General features: G+C 54.0%; 3 protein-coding genes across 3 annotated transcripts; 2 read left to right on the forward strand and 1 right to left on the reverse strand.

The window, feature by feature from the left end:
• Nucleotides 1-1,141: 1,141 nt before the first annotated feature.
• Nucleotides 1,142-3,641, forward strand: UV8b_04192 (uncharacterized protein; the record flags this gene model as incomplete). The annotated part of the gene is made up of 3 exons (XM_043141690.1): nt 1,142-1,369; nt 1,470-3,156; nt 3,325-3,641. 3 exons carry the CDS (start codon nt 1,142-1,144, stop codon nt 3,639-3,641), a joined length of 2,232 nt encoding a protein of 743 aa, XP_042997624.1.
• A 5,574-nt stretch (nt 3,642-9,215) lies between these two features.
• UV8b_04193 (uncharacterized protein) lies at nt 9,216-9,693 on the reverse strand (the record flags this gene model as incomplete). The annotated part of the gene is made up of 2 exons (XM_043141691.1): nt 9,216-9,501; nt 9,608-9,693. 2 exons carry the CDS (start codon nt 9,691-9,693, stop codon nt 9,216-9,218), a joined length of 372 nt encoding a protein of 123 aa, XP_042997625.1.
• A 5,567-nt stretch (nt 9,694-15,260) lies between these two features.
• UV8b_04194 (uncharacterized protein) lies at nt 15,261-17,137 on the forward strand (the record flags this gene model as incomplete). The annotated part of the gene is made up of 3 exons (XM_043141692.1): nt 15,261-15,392; nt 15,520-16,467; nt 16,655-17,137. The coding sequence occupies 3 exons, from the start codon at nt 15,261-15,263 to the stop codon at nt 17,135-17,137; spliced, it is 1,563 nt and encodes a 520-aa protein (XP_042997626.1).
• Nucleotides 17,138-20,755: the final 3,618 nt, after the last annotated feature.

The following is a 20,755-nucleotide window of genomic DNA, read 5'->3' on the forward strand; positions in this document are numbered from 1 at the left end:
CCAGGAACTTTACAGGCCTTCACTCGCAGCTATAGACCTAACCTAACCGCAGCTAGGATTTTTCTAACCGCAGCCAGGAACTCTGCAGGCCTTCACGCGCAGCTATAGACCTGACCTAACCGCAGCTAGGATTTTTCTGACCGTAGCCAGGAACTCTACAGGCCTTTACGCGCAGCTATAGACCTGACCTAACCGCAACTAGGATTTTGTGATTATGATTATAATTATTCGGTCGTTTATAGTACTCGATCTTAAAAAAAAAAAGGTTGTGACGAAGTATTACTAAATCCGGTCAAACGCGTATTAAGGTATGATGGATGCGCGACCTATCGAAAAAAAAAACCTTAAAATGAAGAAGAAGAAGAAGAAGATAATACGATAATGTAATAACGGATTGACTAGTCCTAGTCTTATCACCATGAATTCTTTCCACTGGCATGGGGCCAAAATGTGTTGTATAGGAGGTTGGTTTTCTTCGAGCTAATCTAATCTAGAACCCCCACTATTTATCCCTTTAACAGCCCGCTCTCATCACTCTTCTCCCGTGCACTTGGCTGCCCCCGCTCCCGGCTTCAACGGCCGGTGGCTTCAGGAAAAAGTTCATGTCTCCGGATGACTCGTGGCCGTGTCTGCATTCTTGTTTCAAATTGGATAGCCGACGGGACTCTTGGCAAACCCTCTGGGCCGGATTGGCGCCCGCCTTCTCCCCTCCTCCTCCCTCCTCCTCCTCCTCCTCCTTCCCCCCCCTCCCCCCCCCCCCCCCCCCAACCCAATCCTTTCCCCTCCCCTTTTTCCCCACCCTGCCTCCCACCGCCTGTCAATCCTTTCGACCACAAACTTCGATTTACTTTCTACTCCATAGACCGTCCCTTTCCAGCCTCGCCTCCGTGTTCGGCGCGTTTGGTCAACGGTTGCTTCTCTCGCCACGGCGACAGGCCTTTGTGACGCAATACATCCATCCACTGACACCACTCATCCGTCATCCACGTCCCGAAGCAAGGCGATTTCCCATTTGTGCGTGCCCGCTACCCCGCCAAAGCGCACAATCATCCTCCGAGCCTGTTCCCGTATCGGCGCCTTTCGAATTGCTATCCCAATCTCTCGGCGGTCGTGTCATTTCTCGCCGCCCTTTTGCAGGTGCATGGACGGTTCTCCCATTGTCGCCCGCGGAGCGGCGTCTCTGAGCCCCACGAGCCCGTCAAGTTCTCGGCACGGAAATGGCAGCGCCAAGAGAAAGAGGAGCGGTCCTGTCACCCATGAGAGCAGTCCTGGCAGCGTTTTAGACGATGAGGCCGGTGAACATGGAGAACATGACAAGAAGCGTCAACCTGGCGTGAAGAGAGCCTGCAATGAATGCCGGCAGCAAAAGGTGAGCCTTGACTTTGCCCTTTTGCGATTTACTCTTTCCCCCCAAGTTCTCATTCTGCCAAATCCTGGCTAACATGTTGAAAACTTTTTGACGATTCTAGTTGCGATGCGACGTTGTGCAGGAGCCCTTCCAAGGCTGTTCGCGATGCAACCGTCTGAAAGTCGAATGCAAGATTGAATCCAACTTTAAGCGCATCGGGAAACGTTCCAAGCATGCCGAAATGGAAAAGGAAATCGATCGTCTGCGGCGCAACATATCTCGCGCCAAAACCCAAGGGTTTGTCATGGACGACGACGACGACGACAACATCAACTCCCCCGTGGCGCCGACCACGGCCACGTATACACATACTCGGAATCCTTCGCTGATGGGCTCCGACGAAGCCGTGTCATCCCTCCTACATCTCAAGCGAGGCGGCGCCTATGCCGTCCCGCACTATTCCTACGAACTGGAAGGGGTCCGATTGACGGACGACAATGTGACGCATCTCTTCAACGAGTTCTTTGCCTACTATCATCCGTTTCTGCCCTTTCTCAACCCTCAGCAGCCTCCCGATCAGTACAACCAGCAGCATCCGCTGCTGTTCTGGTCCGTCATTGCGGTGGCGGCGCGTCGGTTCAGCCCGCTGGATTGCCCAAACCTCCTCACCAACCTGTCGGGACCCATGACGAGGTTCTTGTGGACAACGATTGGCGAGGTGCCTAGCAATTACCACGTGGTCAAGGCCATGTGCTTGCTTTGCACCTGGCCCTTGCCCACGAGCACCACAACTTCGGATCCCACTCACATTCTTTGCGGCGTCATGATGAAGACGGCGACCGGCATCGGGCTTCACCGACCGAACCATATTAGGGATTTCTCGAGGGTGTCGGTGGAGCTGAACAAGGAGCAGCTGGCTGATCGGGTCACTACCTGGGCAGTCTGCAACATTGTGGCCCAGAACGTCGGCACGGGCTACGGACAGCCGGCCTCGACCCTCTACGACTGGACGCTTGCCTTGCGCCCCGGCGACGACCCTTCGCTGCACCTCTCGACCGACCTCGAGGCGCGGCTCCAGATCGAGCGGTTTTGCGACAAGGTCTCCAAGGAGATGTACAGCAACGCCAGCGACCCGAGGGGAGTGGCCGGGGATGAGCATCGCGCCATGCTGATGAGGGTGTACCGCCGAGACTACGGCGAGCTGCAGGCCTCCATCATGTCGCAGCAGCTCGGCCCCATTGTCAACATGCACCTGCGCGCGGCGGCGCTCCACATGAAACTGGCCGGCTTCTTCGACTCGAGCAAGACGCCCGGCTACATGGACGACCTGATGGGCCTCTGGAGGGCGGCCAGCAGCTTCCTGGACGAGCTGCTCGAAGTGGACAAGGTGACTTCGCCGCGCGAAAGCCCGCGCGGGACGATACTGCTCTACGCGACCAACTACCTGCAGCAGATGCTCGTGGCCGCCGCCTTTACGCTGCTCAAGCTGATGCGGTCCTTTTTCTGCAAGACGATTGACTTTGACCGGGGCCGGAGCCTGTTCCACCACTCGGTCAAGGCGATTCGCGCAACGAGCGTCGTCCACAACGACCTGCAGTGGCGCCTGGCCGAGCTGATGGTGCAGATGTGGAACGGAGCCCGGCTGGACAGCCGAGCCAACGCGTACAACCCGGACGATGATGGCGCTGCGCAGATGGATGATAGCCTGCAGCTCAAGGTACGCTGCCGTCACAGCATGAGCCTGGTGTTTGACTCTGTATGGCGATGGAGAGAGGAATACCAGTCCCAAGGTAGAGGTAGCCTCGAAAGTAAGTTTGGAAGAATGAAGTAGAGAGAGAAAGGGGAAGAGACGGGAGACGGGCGGGGGGGAGGGGGGGGGGGATAAGGAGAGACAAACAAGAAAGAAAGAAAGAAGAAGACGAACGAAACAGCGGTTTGCAAAAAGGCTAACAAGATCTGTACTCGCTCGCGTCTAGACATGAAGCAGCCTACGAACCCAGAGTCTGCCAATGAGTCGTCTGCCTCGTCGTCTCAGCTCGACAGCACACTGCTGCCGTCTCATCCTCTACCTACCTCCAACATGCTGCACAGTAACGGGGCCCTGACGCCAAGCGCCGCCGCCGCCGCCGCCGGCCTGTCGGCCACGGCCCCCGGCCCCAACTCCATGATTGGCGGCGTCCTTCCCTACGGCGAGACGAGTTATGACTTTTTCGACCCGCAGCACTGGATGCTCGACGGCCTAGTAGACCTCAACTACGCGGGGACCTTTGTGGCCCCCCTCGAGGGGGCCTAACGGCGATGCTCTCGAAGCGATGCTCTCGAAGCGATTCTCTCGAAGCGATGAAGCGATTCTCTCGAAGCGATGAAGCGATGCTCTCGAAGGCGATTGCTCTCGACTGGTTTTTCTCGCCCGAGTGCTTACGTCTTTTCTCTCTTCTTTCTTCTTTTTCTTTTATTTTTTCTTTCCTTTTTTAGTGTGTTTTTTTTTCTTCTTTTCTTCTTCTTTTTTTTGTGACCTTGTCTTGCGAGCGCGTCCTCGGTAGACAAGTGTTGGCGCGGATCTTTTTAGCGCGCAGGCCTAGGCGGACAGCGGCAAGCGAAACGCGAGCGCAGAACAGCCCTCGTTGGTTTCTTTTCCCTTGTTTTTTTTTTTTTTTTTTTTTTTTTTTTTTTTTTTTTTTGTGTTCTTTGTCGAGCAGGATGGGCTGCTGGGGAATCCGGATGAATAATGACGCCAGGCAACGCGGCTGAAAGGGGGGGTTCGCAGGCGGAGAAAAAGCGGTCGTTGAGATTGATTTGGCCTTGAGTAGTTTCCTGCTGATGCCGTCTGATGTGATCCGGTTTGTTTTCTTTTGTTGATTTGGCTTGACTTGACTTGATTTGATTTGATTTGTTTGATTTTGATTTGATTTGATTTGTTTTGTTTTATCTTGTCTTGGCTTGTCACGTCTTGTCATGTGTATTCTTTCTTTCTTTCTTTCTTCTTTCTTTGATGTCATCCACGAGATCATCAACGAGAAATGTTGCACTACGAACATGACACGTGTCTTGTATTTGGGTTGGTTGGTCCGAGTCGCTTCTCGTTTGGCGGTACCGCGATTCAAAAGAAAAGGCAGGCAGGCAGGCATGAATCATGGGCGGCGGCAACTTGTTGTTTTGTGTTCTTCTGTTTCCTTTTCTTTTTCCTGATTTCTTCTTTTCTTCCATTTCTTCTTCTTCTTCTTCCTTTTCTTGTCCTTCTTCCACTTCCTCCTCTTCTTCTTCTTGTTCTTGCTTCCGCTACCGAGCCACGACACGAGACGTCCACCATGCAATTAGCATTCTAAAGCATCACCATCACCATTCAACCTGCTTCCCCGTCTGAACGCCTTGTCCTTTCGCCCATGCCAGCAAGCACAACTCACCCCCAATTCTGTTGTAGCCTGCGCAGCGTGACCAGCGACGTGATGCGACACCCGTGCCGGTACCACACACACACACACACACACACACACACACACACAGAGAGAGAGAGAGAGAGAGAGAGAGAGAGAGAGAGAGACGCACAAGGCCTGGCCCTGGCCCTGGCTTCGCCTGGCCTGTCCGCAGCCCACACCTCGGCAGCTTCCCCCCCCCCCCCAGCCGCGCGGGCCACCTCCGGGCACGACGGAGACAAAAGGGCCTTGGCCGAAGACGCACGAGCGGTGTGATGCAGGTATCCGAGACTCGACTGGTCGCGCAGGCCAGCTTGCGAAGAAGCTGCAGGGCTGAGGGGCGGATATCATATATCCATGATGCTGGTGGGCTCGTTGCTCGTTGCTCGCTGCTCGCTGCTCGCCGTCGTCCCGCCCAGACAAAGAGGCTGGCGCGGATTCGAATCGCTGCGCAAGTTGCCTCTTTCCGCCTTTACCACCCTCCCTGGTCGTTTGTGCTCGGCGCTGCGTTACCAATCGCGGAGCTGTGCTGTGCTGTGCTGCGCTGCGCTGTGCCACCAGGGCCCATATTCACAAGTGCGCATGCCGAACCGGCAAGACGCTCTGGCCAAAGGTGCTGCTGGCTGTACGGAGTAGAGCATAGAGCAACAGGTCGGTTGCCTCGGAGGGATCAATCAACAGCCTCCTCCCTTTGGTCTGTGCTGCGTACTTTGTCCTCGTCTGGTTCCCGTAGAATCACCCCCCCCCCCCCCCCCCCCCTCCTCCCCCGGCCCCCCGGGGAGAATGGCATCGTGGACCAGCACAGCATGTCTCAACACGCGCTGACTGTGGGCTGCTGGTTTTTGAAACGACTAGACCCTCCCTTCCAGCCCGCGCTGTCGCTGTCGGCCACGCATCATGGCATATGGTACAGAATTGTACAGAGTAGAATAGACCACAAACCCCGGGTCAAGCAACGTCCTGCATGCTTCCAAAGCTGCACGCGCAATACATACCGCTGCTCCTTGGACCGGCTGCCCGATGAAAGCCCGCGCACTCTTCAAGCGCCCAGTCTCTTTGTTCGCAACACGCGGACCACATCACCCTGGCGGCATACGACGTCTCACTCCCGGGTTTCCCTCCCTGGCTGCCATCAGTCCTGGCGAGTGCTCCAATCAGCTTGCTCTTTTGCGTCCCCTCTTGATCGCCGGTCCCCCAAAAGCACCATACACCTTGTTCTGTTTTGGCCCATTCCCTACAACGCGTTGCGTTGGGAGGAAAAACGCATCGACCACTGCACTCCATGCATGGGACGTGATCCCCATGATCAGTGTCGGCGCAAGCCGCTCGTTGCTCCATCTCGGGGGAAGATGCAAACTTTTCTTTCACCGGGGGACTTCTGCCCCTTCTGCTGGCAGAAGCACTTTGTGTGTCTGTGACATGCTGTGTCAGTGAGAATGGACGTTCCTTGTCGTCGCGATCCAGCAGCGTGGCCTTGCCATCACCGTCGACTAGCTGCTCCGGGCTTTTCACGTCTTCGTCCAAACCGAGGCCGTTACTCGCGGAGAAATCACTGTCATGAGGAGCATCACCAGCGCATCTACAGATTCAATTATTCATCCTCGAGTGTCAATCTTTGCCGGGACGGCTTTTTCGTCTGGGAACCAACCCACCAGGCCCATTTGCTCGTCCATGACGAAGCTACCTTGGCCCGGTCGATCCCGCCACTTGGGCCCTGCGACGTTCTGGCCAAACTCGGTCATCCATATTACCATGCGTCAACGAGCCTTTCCAAGGCAATCGCAGCCACGACTTGACCAGCAGTACATGTACATATATGGGGGGGCGGGGGGGGAGGCGTTTGTGGTGTGGTGTGGTGAGGTGTGGTGATGTGTGGTTATGTGTGGTGTGATGTTGTGTGGAAATCGCATCACCAGGCGCATCTTGCACTCGGCATATGATCTGAACAGCCTTGACCCTTTGTGTAAACAAGTCTCAGCGCACGTTTCCCGTCTTGACTCCTTGCCCTCTTCTGTTGTGCCGGTTACCGTCGGCGAGCTGTAGAGCGTGATGAATAGTGAATATGGGAGGGGGGGGGCTTGACCGACACCTTCTTCAGCATTGGCCCGGCGGCAAAAGGCGGGCGGGCATTGTCTATCGCAAAACAAAAATTGTTTCCATGACGGGTTGGTCTTTGCGCCGCTGCCATACGTGATTCTGCACTGTTGGCTTGCCCATGTCCAAGAAAGCCTGTGGAGCATGAGTGTAAACGAATTGTCGTCCAGGCTTCCAATCAATCAAGGACGGGTCAAACCCGTCTTTTCTTTTGTTCAGCGGCGGCAAGTCTGTGAAAAGGATCAAAACATGCCATGCCACGCGCGTCACCACTCGAACCATCTTAGCGCCATCCGCCGCGCTTGCGCTTTCGTACTTGACTCGACGTCCTGGCCCTGGAGCTGCCGATGCCGCATCACCGCCGTTGCGTCGGCAATGCCGCCTTGACAAAGATCTCACTCACAGCAGAGCTTTCCATCCCGTCACAACTGCTTCCGCATCTTGGTCGCGCCAATGTTGCCCTTTTCTTTTTTTTTTTTGGAAGCAAAAAAAATGAAGAAAAGGTGAAGGGGCAAAGATGGGACCCAGATGTAAAGAAAACGCTGGCGAGGGAAGACTTGTGTCTTTTTCCCTCAACTAAGAGCGAATTTCGGAGAGCGAGGGGGGGGAGGGGGGCTGAAGAATGGTGCGCAAGGGCCATATATGCCTTGTCAAGGTGTTGGACTGTGTTGACGAGCGAGGGTGGTTTCAAACTTCTGCAGACTTGGCACTAATATGTGAGCCAGAATCTTTTCGGTGTCCAGCATGCATTCAACACAACAATGCACGCCAAAGCGACTCCGGCAGAGATTTAGGAGACAGAAGACACAAAGAATAATAAATTCTCCGCCACCAAGGAAGGGAGAAACATGGAGAGACAACAAGGAGAAGAAGAGATACGGGGGAAAGGCAATCAGGAAAGAATGGCAGGAAAGGGGAAAAGGAGAGAAGGGTTGTACTGCAAGCGTCAAAAATGGCTGATCAACGACCGAGCCGGTCGATCAAAGCCATCAGAACCGCTGCGCCCGGGCTGTCTCGAGTATCAAGAGCAGGTCGATGATGGACATGACGGGTCCGAGTCAGGCGTGGGCGCGGCTGAGTAAAGGGGCACGATTGCTTGCTTGCCCCTTGTGTGTCTAGCCAAAGAATCGGCCAGGCAAAACTGCTTGACGCCGTTGTTGACTGACGGTTACTCCGTATACGAGCCACAACTGGAGAGCAGCCGAAGCGGAACGTGCTCGTGGCAAAACGCCAGCTGCATAGGGCCAGGCTCTCGCTTGCCTTGGTCTGATCTGTCGCAGCACACCGGACTCGCCCATCATTTCGACATGGCTTGTCGGAAGCAAGCCTCTCAGAGCCGGGCTCTTTCTTCCCACCGTCCACAACATATCGTGGGCTGCCAGGGAAGGGGACGAGAAGACAAAGAGGGGGTGGGAGGGAGCGGAGCGGAGCCGCCATTTTCTTTGAGGCCAAGCCTCCGCCCTCCCAGGAGCAAGCGCGGGTTACCTGCCCGTCAGCTTTTCGACCACGAACTTGACCACTTGCAACACGGTGGGTAGATGGACGATTTGCGAGGTCTTTCCAAGAGAGGTATGGTGGCTATGTGACAGTGTTTTTTTGATGTCCTTTTTTTCTTTTTCTCTTTTTTTTTTTTTTTTTTTTCCGGTCCTTGTGCGTTGGCTGTACAGTTTCCCTTTCGCTCAAGTCTGTCTTCTGGGTCCAATAGCCAGACGCGCGCGTATGGGCTCTGGGAGTGGCAAATTGGGCAAATTGCAGGACGAGGGGTGAGCTGAGTAAAGAAGCATTGGCGGGCGGGATTGCCGGCTGTCCAATCAAGCGGGCTAGGCGCCCCTGTTAGCGCGTCCCGATAACTCGGTTCGTCCCGGTCAGGTGTGACATGATGATACTCCCATGACAGGTCGGGAGTGGGGCCGCTGGCTTTGTCAGACTCCTCAAGTCCTCACCACTTGGTCCTTGTCCGAGTCCCCCACTACTACCCCCTGCCTACCTGCTGAAGCGATGGGCCTGGGGCCCTCGCCCTTTTAATTCCACTTGTCCCTCCACTGTACATACTGGCTTTGCCCCGAAAGAGAACGAGGCTTGCTGTAGCTGGCTCGTGCTTGTTCTGCATTTCCCCTCGTCTCATGTCGCCGACATTCTCGGAGACACGGTGCAGCAATGGATATCCAGAGGAGTCCAAGGACTTGTCGAAAATGTCGGGAAAGCGCTCTCATCCTAGCTTGGGTTCCCCGAGGGGGGGTTGACCCACGGCAGCCTCCCCTTGCCCGGTGACTGATGCATCGCATCGTCAATAAATGGGTCAAGAGTTAATCCCTTGAGCGGGTGTGAGGGCGGTTGCTAGGCGAAGGCGGCCAAGCGTTTTAGGCGAGATCCGGCTGATACCCAGTCATGAGGGGCAAAAACGACCGTCTCCAAATCAAAGGCTCTTTGTGCCTACAGCTCCAGAGACCGCCTCTGAAGGGTGCTGTAATGAGACGACCGCCGTTTTCGTTTTCGTCCCTGCGTGGCCTCAGCTGCAACTCAGGCGGGGTTTCACCGTTGAGAAGCTCATTTCTGCCTCCATTCCAGCCGCGATGCGTCCGTGACAGGTTGGTCGAAATGCAACTGCACACAGCCTCGAAACACGTATTCCAGAGCTTCATGTCCCTATTGACTCTGTCAGAAGGACTTTAAAAGCGTGCGCATCACTCCCTTCGATTGCCCCAATGGGGTGACATGGCAGCCACATGTGTGACCCCAAGTCCCCTAATACCGGATCTGCAAAGCGGCTGCCATCGTCATTGATGCGACAGGTACTTCCGTGTCCGGAACAGACGACGAGACAATGCCGGATTTCATTTGTTCAAATCTAACCATGTTGGTATGCTCCCCCGGATTTGACCCCTGTAAGACGGCCTTGGAAGGGCATTTGAACTCGACGTATCTGTTCTCCAACCCAGGTCGATGTGTGTGAATGGTTCCAGCTGATACCAACCTGTTCTGATCGTCGCCATTGTCGATCAGCCATGCTTTACACTAGCGTCTTTTCCGGGGGTCCCCAATCGGCATCGGCTGCTACTTTCGAATTCGGATCCGTGATTGACTGTTCTAGTCCGTAGTATTGAACATCGGAAGACGTTGGGGCCAAATGTCATCCGGGAAATCGCAGACCCTGGTTCAGTCACCTGCCCTCCACAGGTAGGAGGCTGGCTGCCAGTAGCGGCGGCCTTTGAGCTCCACCCGAAGGTCAACAACCAGTAGTTGCTTATCATGGACTGGCCTGGACCCTGCGAGTCCGAGGAGAAAAGAATGCAAGCATAATGGAGCTGATGATTACACAGATGCGGCATGCAAGTGGATGGGCGACCAATAGGCTTACAGCCCCTTTAAGCTGGCCTGATACAGAAGCCACCTTTTCTGTTTGACGAGTTTGAGAAACCACCTGTCTTCTCGTGACGAGAGTTGGCTGCGCAGTATTTTTTTTGCTTTTGTTTTCCTTCTTGTTTCTTTCTTTTTTGGGTTTCGAAATTGCACTCGGTAACCGTTCGGTTTCGAGGTTGACCCAGTTGACTGTGCTGCTGGGGCTGCGGGCTCCCAAACATTCCGTGTCAAAGGATTTTAAGAACACCTTCGACCTACGTCATGGGCCCGCAATGCTTAATGATATGAGCTCTATCCTGGTTGGAAAATGGGACCCTGCTCTTAGGACCAAAGGCATCTCTTTGCGACGTTTCTCCGAGACGGAGAGGATACGTGATCTCCCTGAAAAATTGGTATAGTTGCGGTATAACACCTTGAAAGATGCCGAAATTTTGATACCCCTTAAGATCATCGTCGGCTCTAACTTGTCATGTTAAGAGCTTGGGGCATGAATGATTAATCGCTTCCTCCGTCCAGGCTTGATGAAGGAATATTCATTTCCCAATATTGAGGAGATTAAACACCGCCTCTACCCGAGATATATCAGTATGAAAAAGCACAGGGTGTAATCCGCACTATGCGTCTGACCGTACACACCTGGTTGAACAGCCACGCTCTCATCGAGAGTTCATGGTCTCGCTAGTTCGGCCCAGTCATCAACCGTTGAAGGGTTATATTTTTTTTTCCCAACGGGACCTGAAATGAGGCCTAAACAACTATCAGCCGCGCTTGCGGAAGCGACCCAATCTCAGCGCATCAGAACTCCGCTTTAATGGCGCTCGTTCGCCAAGCAAGCAAAGTCCTGTTGCTGCTGCTGCTGCTGCTGCTGCTTTGGGCCTCTTGACATGACCAGGGCGGGGTGCTGCGACATGACTAGCTAGGTATGTACGTATAGCGCACAGTACCATTTTCTTCCTCTGATGAATCGACAGGAAACTGGCGGCAAGCGCTGATAGCCGCAACGGGTGGACTTGATGCCATGTTCATTCATATCGTGTATATATCGTTCTGTTCCGGCTTGGCCACCGATTTGAACAAAAGCAGACAAAAAAAAAAGGCTGCATCCGACGAACCAGACATTTGTGACACTGTGTAGTGCCAGGCAGAAGCCAGATGCGGTCAGGGCATTGGGCACGGAGTACGGAGTATGGAGTAGTCTGGTGCCAAGTTGGAAGCATGGCTCGCCAACACTCCCTGGTTGGCTTGTTGCCGGTCACCACCCAGACCGCACTTGCCAAATCTTGACAAATCTTGCACCCCCTTGCCTTGCTTCTTGCCATTTCAGCAGTGCCATTTCAGCAGCCGTGGCTTCCCCGGTTCCACTCACACGGATTGACATGGCATGCCCCCTCCCATCTCAGCCTGGTCTCGCTCCAGGCTGACCGAAGGGACCGAAGCTAGGTAGTTGACCAGAAGTTGGAATTCCCACACACCGGCAGCAGTTCCCCTCGTCAGATTTTTCCCCCAAGGCCAGGCTGAGAGATTATGGCACTGCTTCAGGATGGGCTTGGGCTTGTGCTTGTGCTTGTGCTTGTGCTTGAGCTTGAGCTTGTGCTGTGCTTGGGCCCGAGCTTCCAATCTGTAGTCGAATACCGAGGACCGTGTGGATCCGCAGCGTCATTTCTTGTGGCGGAACTCCCGGTTTGTCTCCATCCGTCTCTTGGTCTGTGTGGCTTTCGGTGGTCTGTCCTGGGCGAAGGCTTGGCCGCTGTTCCTGTGATCTTACGTCCTTTTATTGTCGTTGCTATTGTCGTTGCTATTGTCCTTCACACTCGGTATCTCCTATAGTGTCAGCTCAGTTGCTGACGGACCATTTTTGCCTGCGTATGGGCGAGATTCCCGCCTGCTTCCTGCGGATCTGGGGATTATCGTCGGACCCCTTACGGGCCTCTAATGTCTTGAGCGCGCATACGCATCTCTTTGAGACCGATATGACCAGTTGACGTTGACTCCTGACCGTATTTCCACAGATGCTGTACCAGTTCAGGTATACTACGCTTTGCAAGGTACTTCTTCTTGAACGCCCCTTGTCAGCATTACAGAAGTCCCCTGGCGCTTTGAATTTGCCACGAGCTACTTTGCACGGCAGACGTCTTCCGCACCTTGCGGGGTCCCTGGAGGTAAATCTTGTTGTTTGGCCAGGAATGGTCGATTCAACCACCTCGGACCAAACGAATCAAAGAGCAATGCACGAGCACGCAGCGGCATGCGCCTACTGCAGAGCACCCTGCAGAACGCCCAGGAGCTTCTTCATCTTCGGAAGGACAGGTGACTTGACTGGTGGCGCCCGTCGGGTTATCCCAGCCAAATCCCTCTCGGCCGAGTTGCCGCCATTTGCTTTACAGCTCCCTACCCTCCCTACCTCCTACCTGAGGTCCTTAGCCAATAGCTTTCCCTCTAGGCTAACCTCTGTATGTTTAAGCAGAATGGGTCATGTAGGTAGGTAGGTAGGTAGGTATCTACCAGGCTACATACCTACCTAGGTACCGAGTAGATGCGTACCTGATAGCCGCCCGTAAGCAGGAGGTATGTAGATGATGGTTAAAGGTCAGAGGTCAGGCTGGTAGGTACTAGGTACGCAGGCACTTGCTATAATACCGTGAGCACCTGGACGCGAAAGCCACATGCTCTAGGTACCAGTACTTGAGCATCCCGAATCGGATCGGCCTTACGGCTGCCTTTCCCCCCCTGTGCGTTATGCTAAGTTGAGTAATCCTACAATCCATGGTCGAGGATTCGTTCCTCAAACCTGGCTCATCATCGACTTACGACTCGACTCATCACTCAGCTCTCTTAGCTTCCCTAGCCTCTTCAGCTTTCTAAAAACTCCCTGCCTGATGGTTGGTCAAGACAGCAGTTGGCAACAGCACCCACCTTGGGTGCACAAGGTACCTGAACCTATCGCCCAATGCCTACATGCACCAAAAATGAAGTACCCGGGAACTTGAGGTACCGAGGATTTCATCCACCTTGACGCCAGCTGAATCTTCTGTTTGATCCTCCTACTTGAGGACAGCCAGAAGGATGTCTGGTTCCTGCCATGCCGTCTGGTGATAGTCAGCGCGGAGCTTACTGCGAGGGCAGCGATTGCTCACCAGCTCGTTGCCTTGCCTCTGCCATGGAGGGTGCATACTGCTGCAAGGGGGACAACTTTCTCTGAGGGGGAAAAAAAAAAATAAAAATAAAACAAAAATAAAAAAAAGTTGGCAACATCACGGGTGAGAATCGCATTCATTCTCTGCATCGGGGTTCCTCGCTTCCCCGGGCTCCTCCCACTCATGACTATGGCTCTCGCATCATCTACGGGACCGAACACCATGGCAACAAAATGACAATAGCCATGGGGGCTTGGATGTACAAGTATCGGAATGGCATGCTCGCATGCTCCCCTCCCCACCTCTTGACGGTCTGGTGTCTTTATGACAACAGATACGGAAACCGATTAACGCTCAAGGCCCTGCCAAGTGCCAAACACTGCCACGCCCCCGTGCATTTGGTGTATTTGGTGCCTACGTGTATCATTTAATCATTTTTGGTCCTCAAACAGATGTGGCCTGGTCCATCCTGGCACGTAGGTCCCACAGCACGGCGTCGTACCACGTTCATGTTTTCCCGTCTTTGTACTCCGTACTGCATGACCTATTCTCGAGGAGGCGTTAGCCTCTGGAGAAGACGAGGCTGTTGACAAAGTGGCAAAGCCGGAGCTTGGCTCCATGTCACCTTTTTGCATGGATTCAGATTGCCACGCACGTCAACGTTGTCGCGAGTCTTCGAGAGTCTCGAGTCGAAAACCCACTCCCATCTGGCTCGTTGAAACTCCCCCACCTCACCAGATGAGAACAGGGGAAAAAAAGACTGGGAAATCATCGCCCGCATGCTCTTGCCCCACGCTCCATTGGGGGCGCCCCCTCTCCGCAAAAAAAACACCCCCCCCCCCCATGCCCCACGCTCCACGCCACATACCCACCCTCATTTTGAGCTTCAACCTAATTTGGAAGATCCCGGGGAGGGGGAGTGCAGCAGCCCTCTGGCGGCTAACCTCATGCAAGCCAGGACGAGAGTGTATATGGCCGAACTCATCGGCGGCGACCGTGTTGGGAAGGAAAGAAACACCAGACTCTTGGCCTGTCAAACACCGGCGTGCACGCATGTCCCTTGTTCCCCTCCATCGCACCTATGGAATCCCATGGCATCCCATGGCATCCCATGGTGCATGTCTTTTATTTCCACGCCCGCACCAAACCCCATACCCCTCTCCCCTGCCCGTGCTTGATCCACGGCCCAATCACGCCAGACACTCCCCCCAGCCCAGCCCAGCCCAGAACAACGCGAAACCCCGGCGGGGCTCGCTCTTTGCCATGCCCTGCCCTGCCCTGCTCATTTGGGTGGGTGTGTCTGCCTTTGGCTACATACATACATACATACATGCGCGATTCGTCCCTGCTCTTCCTGCTCTGTCCGATTCAAAGGATCTGCACCGCATCTTACCTGGAATCGCCATTTATAACAAATAGGGCGGACCGTCTACAATCTGTCTGATCCTCTATTCTTTGTCTCTTCTTTCTTCATCGTCTTCAATCTTGCCCGCAAGCACAACTGGACCCCAAACTTTTGGAGTACCCGAGTGTCTAGCAAGGCCGCGGCCTCGGCTTTCATGCTTTGTTTGATAACCTCATACCAACCGACCTACCTGGCTTCCAATTCACACCCATTTGCCGCTTCACTGCTTCACTGCTTCCACCGCGAAGCGTTTGCATCGCAAAAACAATAACATCAACAAGGGGTTGTCAATATAGGCCCCAACGCTGCTCTATTTATATGCCCTTGGACAACCCTGAATCAAGAGCATCATCAGGTTGACATCACCCATTCAATCATAGTTTACCGAGACATTGATTCTTCCTCGCCCCCGGCGCTGTCATACTAACTGTGTGTCAATACCGCCTGAGAAAGTCTTCGGGAACTGACCAATCCTCTTTGGTTGCCATTTCACGGACGGCTTAATCATGGTCGAGCAACACACCTTTATTGCTTCTATTCTCTCTCCCACAGACGCTCTGTCCGAGGAGACTCGAAGTCTTTCCGACGTCGCAACATCTTCCACCTCTAGCTATCCAGACCTGATAGCTTACTCTGCGGTAGGTGGTGACATTGGACTTGCTGCTTCCTATTCCTTCTTGATTGTCACTGGCAACCTGCCCAAGGCATGTGAGCTACCTACCTACCTAGGTACCTAGTCAAACTGATATGTAAACTGTAACCCAGGTCTCCCCTTTTACAGTTTCCACGCAGTGCGAGTCGAACCTTCTGACACCCATCTCTACTGCTGACTCGCCTCCTTTGCAACAAAACCACAAATTCATGGTTGGCCAATATCCTCCTCCTCCCGAAAGCCCACACGGTCAGGAACCGACACCTCCGGGAAGCACCAAGATGTACCATCAATGGGGTCACCATCACTTCGAGATGAGCCATCATGCTAGCCAAGGCAGCTCTCCCATGCACACTCCCGGTCACATGGCGCCAGATTTCTACATGGCGGACAGGAGAACGCCAGGACCACCCGAGCCCTACATGGGAAGCTACAGTGTGTCAAATGCCAGCCAACATGGCTCGCTCTCCCAATCCGACTCGCCCTATTATCTAGAAATGCCCCAACTTCATAGTCAGAGCTCCTTACTCCTTCGTGGTAATGCTCCTATGCCGTTGGGGCCGGGTTCTCGAGAGCTGGACCGTGACATGTCCATGCCAGCGCCGCTTCTGCACGACGCACCTCGAACGTCACCCTGCCGTCGGCCTGGTCGGCTTGACTCGACCGAGATGGTGGATACTGCCGACCGACAGAGCACGGAGGTATTGCGCTCTTCCAGTGACTCCCCACGAAAACGCGCTGCGGTCATCGGAAACAACCGTGTGAAGAAGCTGACTGGCAGGAGAAAGTCGAGGAAGAACATGTCTCAATCCCAGCCAACTGAAGAGCACACAAATTGCAACGGAGAGCAGGTTCCTCCTACTCTAAAGGAGACTTGCCCAGACGAGGAGCGTTGCATTTTTGAATCCCGTTGGCGTCATCGCAACAAGAGAGGTCAAGACATGTGGGACAGTATTCAGAGTGACTTTTACAAGAAGTTTAACAAGAGCCATGGCAAGGAGATGCTCCAAATGAAATTCAGGCGAGCTCGCTCCAAGTATATTGAATGGCTGCCGAAAGATGTACGCATCGCGTTAGCACGTTCTCTTTGTGCCCCCCCCCCCTCCCCCCCTTTTTTTTTCTTTTTTTTTCCCTTTTTTTTTTGTATTCTTCCCAACCCTTTCCGCACTGTTGCCTCAAGAACTGTATACTTTTTTTTTTTTGGGAAACACATTGGAGAAAAAGACTAATTGTTTCCGTCATTGATAGGAGGAAATCCTTCGCGATGCCTGGAAGAAGGTGGAGCAAGAACGCTATCAACTGATCCTCGACACTTTTCTCGACATGGGTGGCTCGCGTAATATGCGGCTGAACTCGAGCGACATCGAGGTCAAGTTGGTAAATGACCTCAAGATCGAAGAGCATCTCTACATGGATTGCTTTCAAGAGATCGATGTCCGACGCCGCAAGAAACTATCATCAAGGAAGCGCAGTGGTGGTGGGGACAAGGGCCACGACGACGCGGCGTTGGGTAGTGATGTGATGAGTCTAGAGCCACGTCATGCTCACGACGATGACGAAGTCATCAATCAAGTACACCAGCCTCGGTCGGCTCGTTGGGAGACATCGCCAGCTAGTCATGTCGAGATGATTGACATGCAAATGTGGGAGGGTCGAGGTAACATGAAAATCGAGCCGCCGTCAGCACCCCACCGGCTACTAAACAATATGAGTGGTCGTGCCATGTATTAGGGGGAATGTCGTCAATTACAAAGAAAAAAAAAGGCGAATGATTTTGTTTCATGATATTCTCTCCTGTTGCTAGATTTTGTCGATTACGAGGGAAGCTTCGCGTGGCTGGTGGTTTAGGATTACATTTTACAGTAGTGGAGCTGGGAGTTTGGTGAAGGGGGACGGTGCACAACGGTTTGTACATGAAACATTGACATAATGAGCATACTGTCCTTTCTGCGGGGTTAATTCTCTTGACGGAATGCCCTGGTTAGGTCAATAGGTTACAAGACTCTTACTTGGCTTTGGTAAATTTCATCGGTCCATGACGTAACGGTGTGGCGCGTTGCTCCAGTCCAGACCGCTTCACAAACGGGACATGGGGACCAGGCACCAGCCAGTGGTGGTGCATCTTGTCGAACAGAGACGGGACCCCCTCATCATCATCATCATCTTGATCTACTTGGAACATAACCATGATGGAACTCGGCCCTTGCGGCAGCCGGCATGAGCGGGTTCGGGGGCTCTTCTGGGCCCGTAATCCGGGAGATGCTGGCCTGGTCCGGGGAGGGGGGGGGGCTGGCTGGTGAAGCTCGGTGGTGAGCGGAGTACCGGCTGAGTGCTAGTCCACTGCCAGTGCCGGTGCCGGTGCCGATCCTGCCATATTGCCAGGGGCCAGGGGCCAGGATGCAAGACTAGGGGACTGGCTGGACCCGTGGAGCAGCTGAGGAGACAACATACATATTTGAAAATTCACAGCTGTCAGTTACAGCACGGCCAGCTGTGCTATGTACATGCACGTCAGCTACAGTACATACCTAGGATACCAGGTTACATGTAGCCTGGGATTAGGCGGAGCATCTGCTCCCTGGCGGTGCACTCGGCAGGCTGGGCTCGAAAGACCCCCGCTTGCACGAGACAAAATGTCGAAATGTCAACCGCGCGAGCAGTCAATTCGGTCGAATACCTAGCCACATGCATTGATGGATTGATGGACTCGAGTCCGGGTGGTAGCGCTAGGGCAAAGGGGAAATGGCCAAAGGTCTGGTACCCGAAAAAAAAAAAAAAAAAAGAAAAAGAAAAAAGAGAGAAAGAGAGTAAGAGAGAAAGAGAGAAAGAGAGAAAGAGAGAGAGAGAAAGACAAGCAGCCCCGAGATAGCTAGCGTTGCAACAGACTCACTCAATCGGGTGGTGGCAACGACACCACCACGCGCCGAGTACCTAGATCCAGTCGTCGTCTTGGGCTGCCAGCGGCATGCGGCGTGCTTCTGATCGATGCAACCCCTTCTCGTCGCAGTGAGTCAACGCTTGCTTGGATGACGCATCCTGTGAAACTGGGCAAAAGGAAACACAAAACGGGAAAAAAAGAAGAGAGGAAACGCCAAGTTGCCACATCCCCAAGACAACAGTGCTCCGTAGGTGATCCTGATCATCGGAGCCTTTTCTAATCATCGGAGTACCACACGATTTCACCATCTGGAGTGTGCTGGGGAGCAACCACTGACCGAGACCATACCCCTGGCTCGGGGCGAGAGTCAAGAGCCAAGCGCGCAGGCGATTTCCCGCTAGAGACCAAGACATGTGGGATATCGGGATATCCTGGTCCAGCAATGGCATGAGCCGAACCGACGGCAAGATCTGGTTCTCAGGTCGAGATGGACCAAGATCGATCTGGCGCTAAGGAAAGCCCCCAGCCAAGGGCGCTGCTGCCCGCGCGCCCCTGCGCCCCTGCGCCCCTCCCGACTGAAGCTCTTCAACACGCCCTCTAGAGTACCAGACCTCGCCGTACGTGTTTGCAGCCAATTTAACATGTTATGGTGCTGAAAATCATCTGCCGCTGTATTTGATGCGATCGCGTGTGGGTCAAAGGGCGCCATGCTGGTTTGCAGAAAGCAGGATTCGGGTCATGATAAGTCGCTGCTGGCCGCCCAATCGATCGCTACAGCCAAAGCCGCCATGACGAGCTGCGATGGATGGAATATGATTGAGCCTTTGAGATGCTGCCAATCCGATCAAGGACTTGCAGTTCGGTGAGCTTCCGTATGATGGATGACAAAGAGCTCTGCAGCATTCCAGGCTCCAGGCTCGGCACACGTAGATAGACCCGCCACGCTTGCGGCGCCGTGGGCACTTTTTCGCGCCGCCCGCCGCGCCAGCAGGAGGCATCGGAGGGAACAATGGAGGGCCGATGGAGGGCGACGGGCGTGTCGACAAGACGCCAGCCACAAGTGGGTGGGTTGGTTTCTGCCCAGGTATCCAGGCGGAAAGTTATTCGCAGCTGTGATGACGCTTGTGAGCTGGCATTTGCTTGTGGAATAAGCGGATCGGGCATCACTAGGCGTGGGGATACCTACATACCTTACCTACCTACCTAAGGTACGTACGTAGAAGACAATGCAAACAAGCATCTGCATAGATCCGGTCCGGACACTCTGGTCACTGGCGCACGTCGATGCGCCAAGCAATTCGCAATCACAAGGTCAAAAAGGTGCGCTTAGTACTCCGTACCTGAGCAAGCACATCCAAGCTGCGGGGGGCTTCAGCAGAATCCGCAGACAAGTGCAGGTTTGTGGCAGGGATGCGTCGATCTGACATCCTGATCATCGCATGCAAGCTTGTCCCACCCCTTCCTTGCCTTGGATCGTGCGTGAATGCAGGTCGGGGTTTTACGGAGCGGAAACCGTCATACGGTGGGAGACAGGTTGGAAACCGTTGGCTATGCTCCACAAAAAGACGCAGAAGGGGAGGGAAAGAAAGAAAAGAAGACATGGGCAAAAGAAAGAAGGGGAGAAAAGGCAAGGATTTGGGGGGGGGGAATCGATGAAATTCCCCGAAACATCCAGTCAACTCTTGGGCTGCAACCTTCGGCGCTGTCAAGGGGGGGAAGGGGGGTAAGGGGGGGCCAAACCCTGACTCCCCTTTGCCCTTTGTAATGTTACTGTACATACATGCATGTACTGATCCGTAGGTGCCTGGCGTTTGCGTTGGGGGTTGCGTTGGGAATGGACATGGACATTGATGGATATGTTTGCAACCCCCCAGGGCCACCAATAACAGTGGAGGCCTGGGCAGTTGCCAGCCAGCATCCAGCGGCAGGTGCAGCTGGCCTGGGGTGCAGGCAGGTAGAGACCAGACTGGATCTGGATTGATCAGACCAGACTCCAGCTCCAGGAAGAGGGGCGGGCCAACTCGTCGTCCAATCACCCGGCCGTTGACTTGACGCCCAACAGGCTGACAGATCTTGGTGCCCTTTTTATTTCTTTCCTTCCATATTCTCTGCAGCTGAAGCTTCTTTCCTCTCGACCTTGACGCTAGTTTTTCCGCCCTCGCATCTTCTCGTTCGAGTTTCGGTCAGGCAGCACGATATCGATAACCACGATACACAGAGACCCGTTCGTTTGCGCGTTATCCTGATGGACTCCAAGCCAAAAGTCGTCTCCTCCAACTTTGACATATCGAGTACGAAAGTACAGTACGAAAAAGTACGAAAAGTACGAAAAGTACGAAAAGTACGAAAAGTACCCAACCGAGTTAGGTACCTTACTTCTCTCCACAACTCGCGTCTTGCCAGCCTCCACTTTGGGCATCTTTTCAACGGAAAACAAGTGGTCCAGGGTGTCCAGGGTAAGTCCAGACTCC

This window comes from Ustilaginoidea virens, chromosome 3, assembly GCF_000687475.1.
Source record: "Ustilaginoidea virens chromosome 3, complete sequence".
NCBI classification, from domain to species: Eukaryota; Fungi; Ascomycota; class Sordariomycetes; order Hypocreales; family Clavicipitaceae; genus Ustilaginoidea; species Ustilaginoidea virens.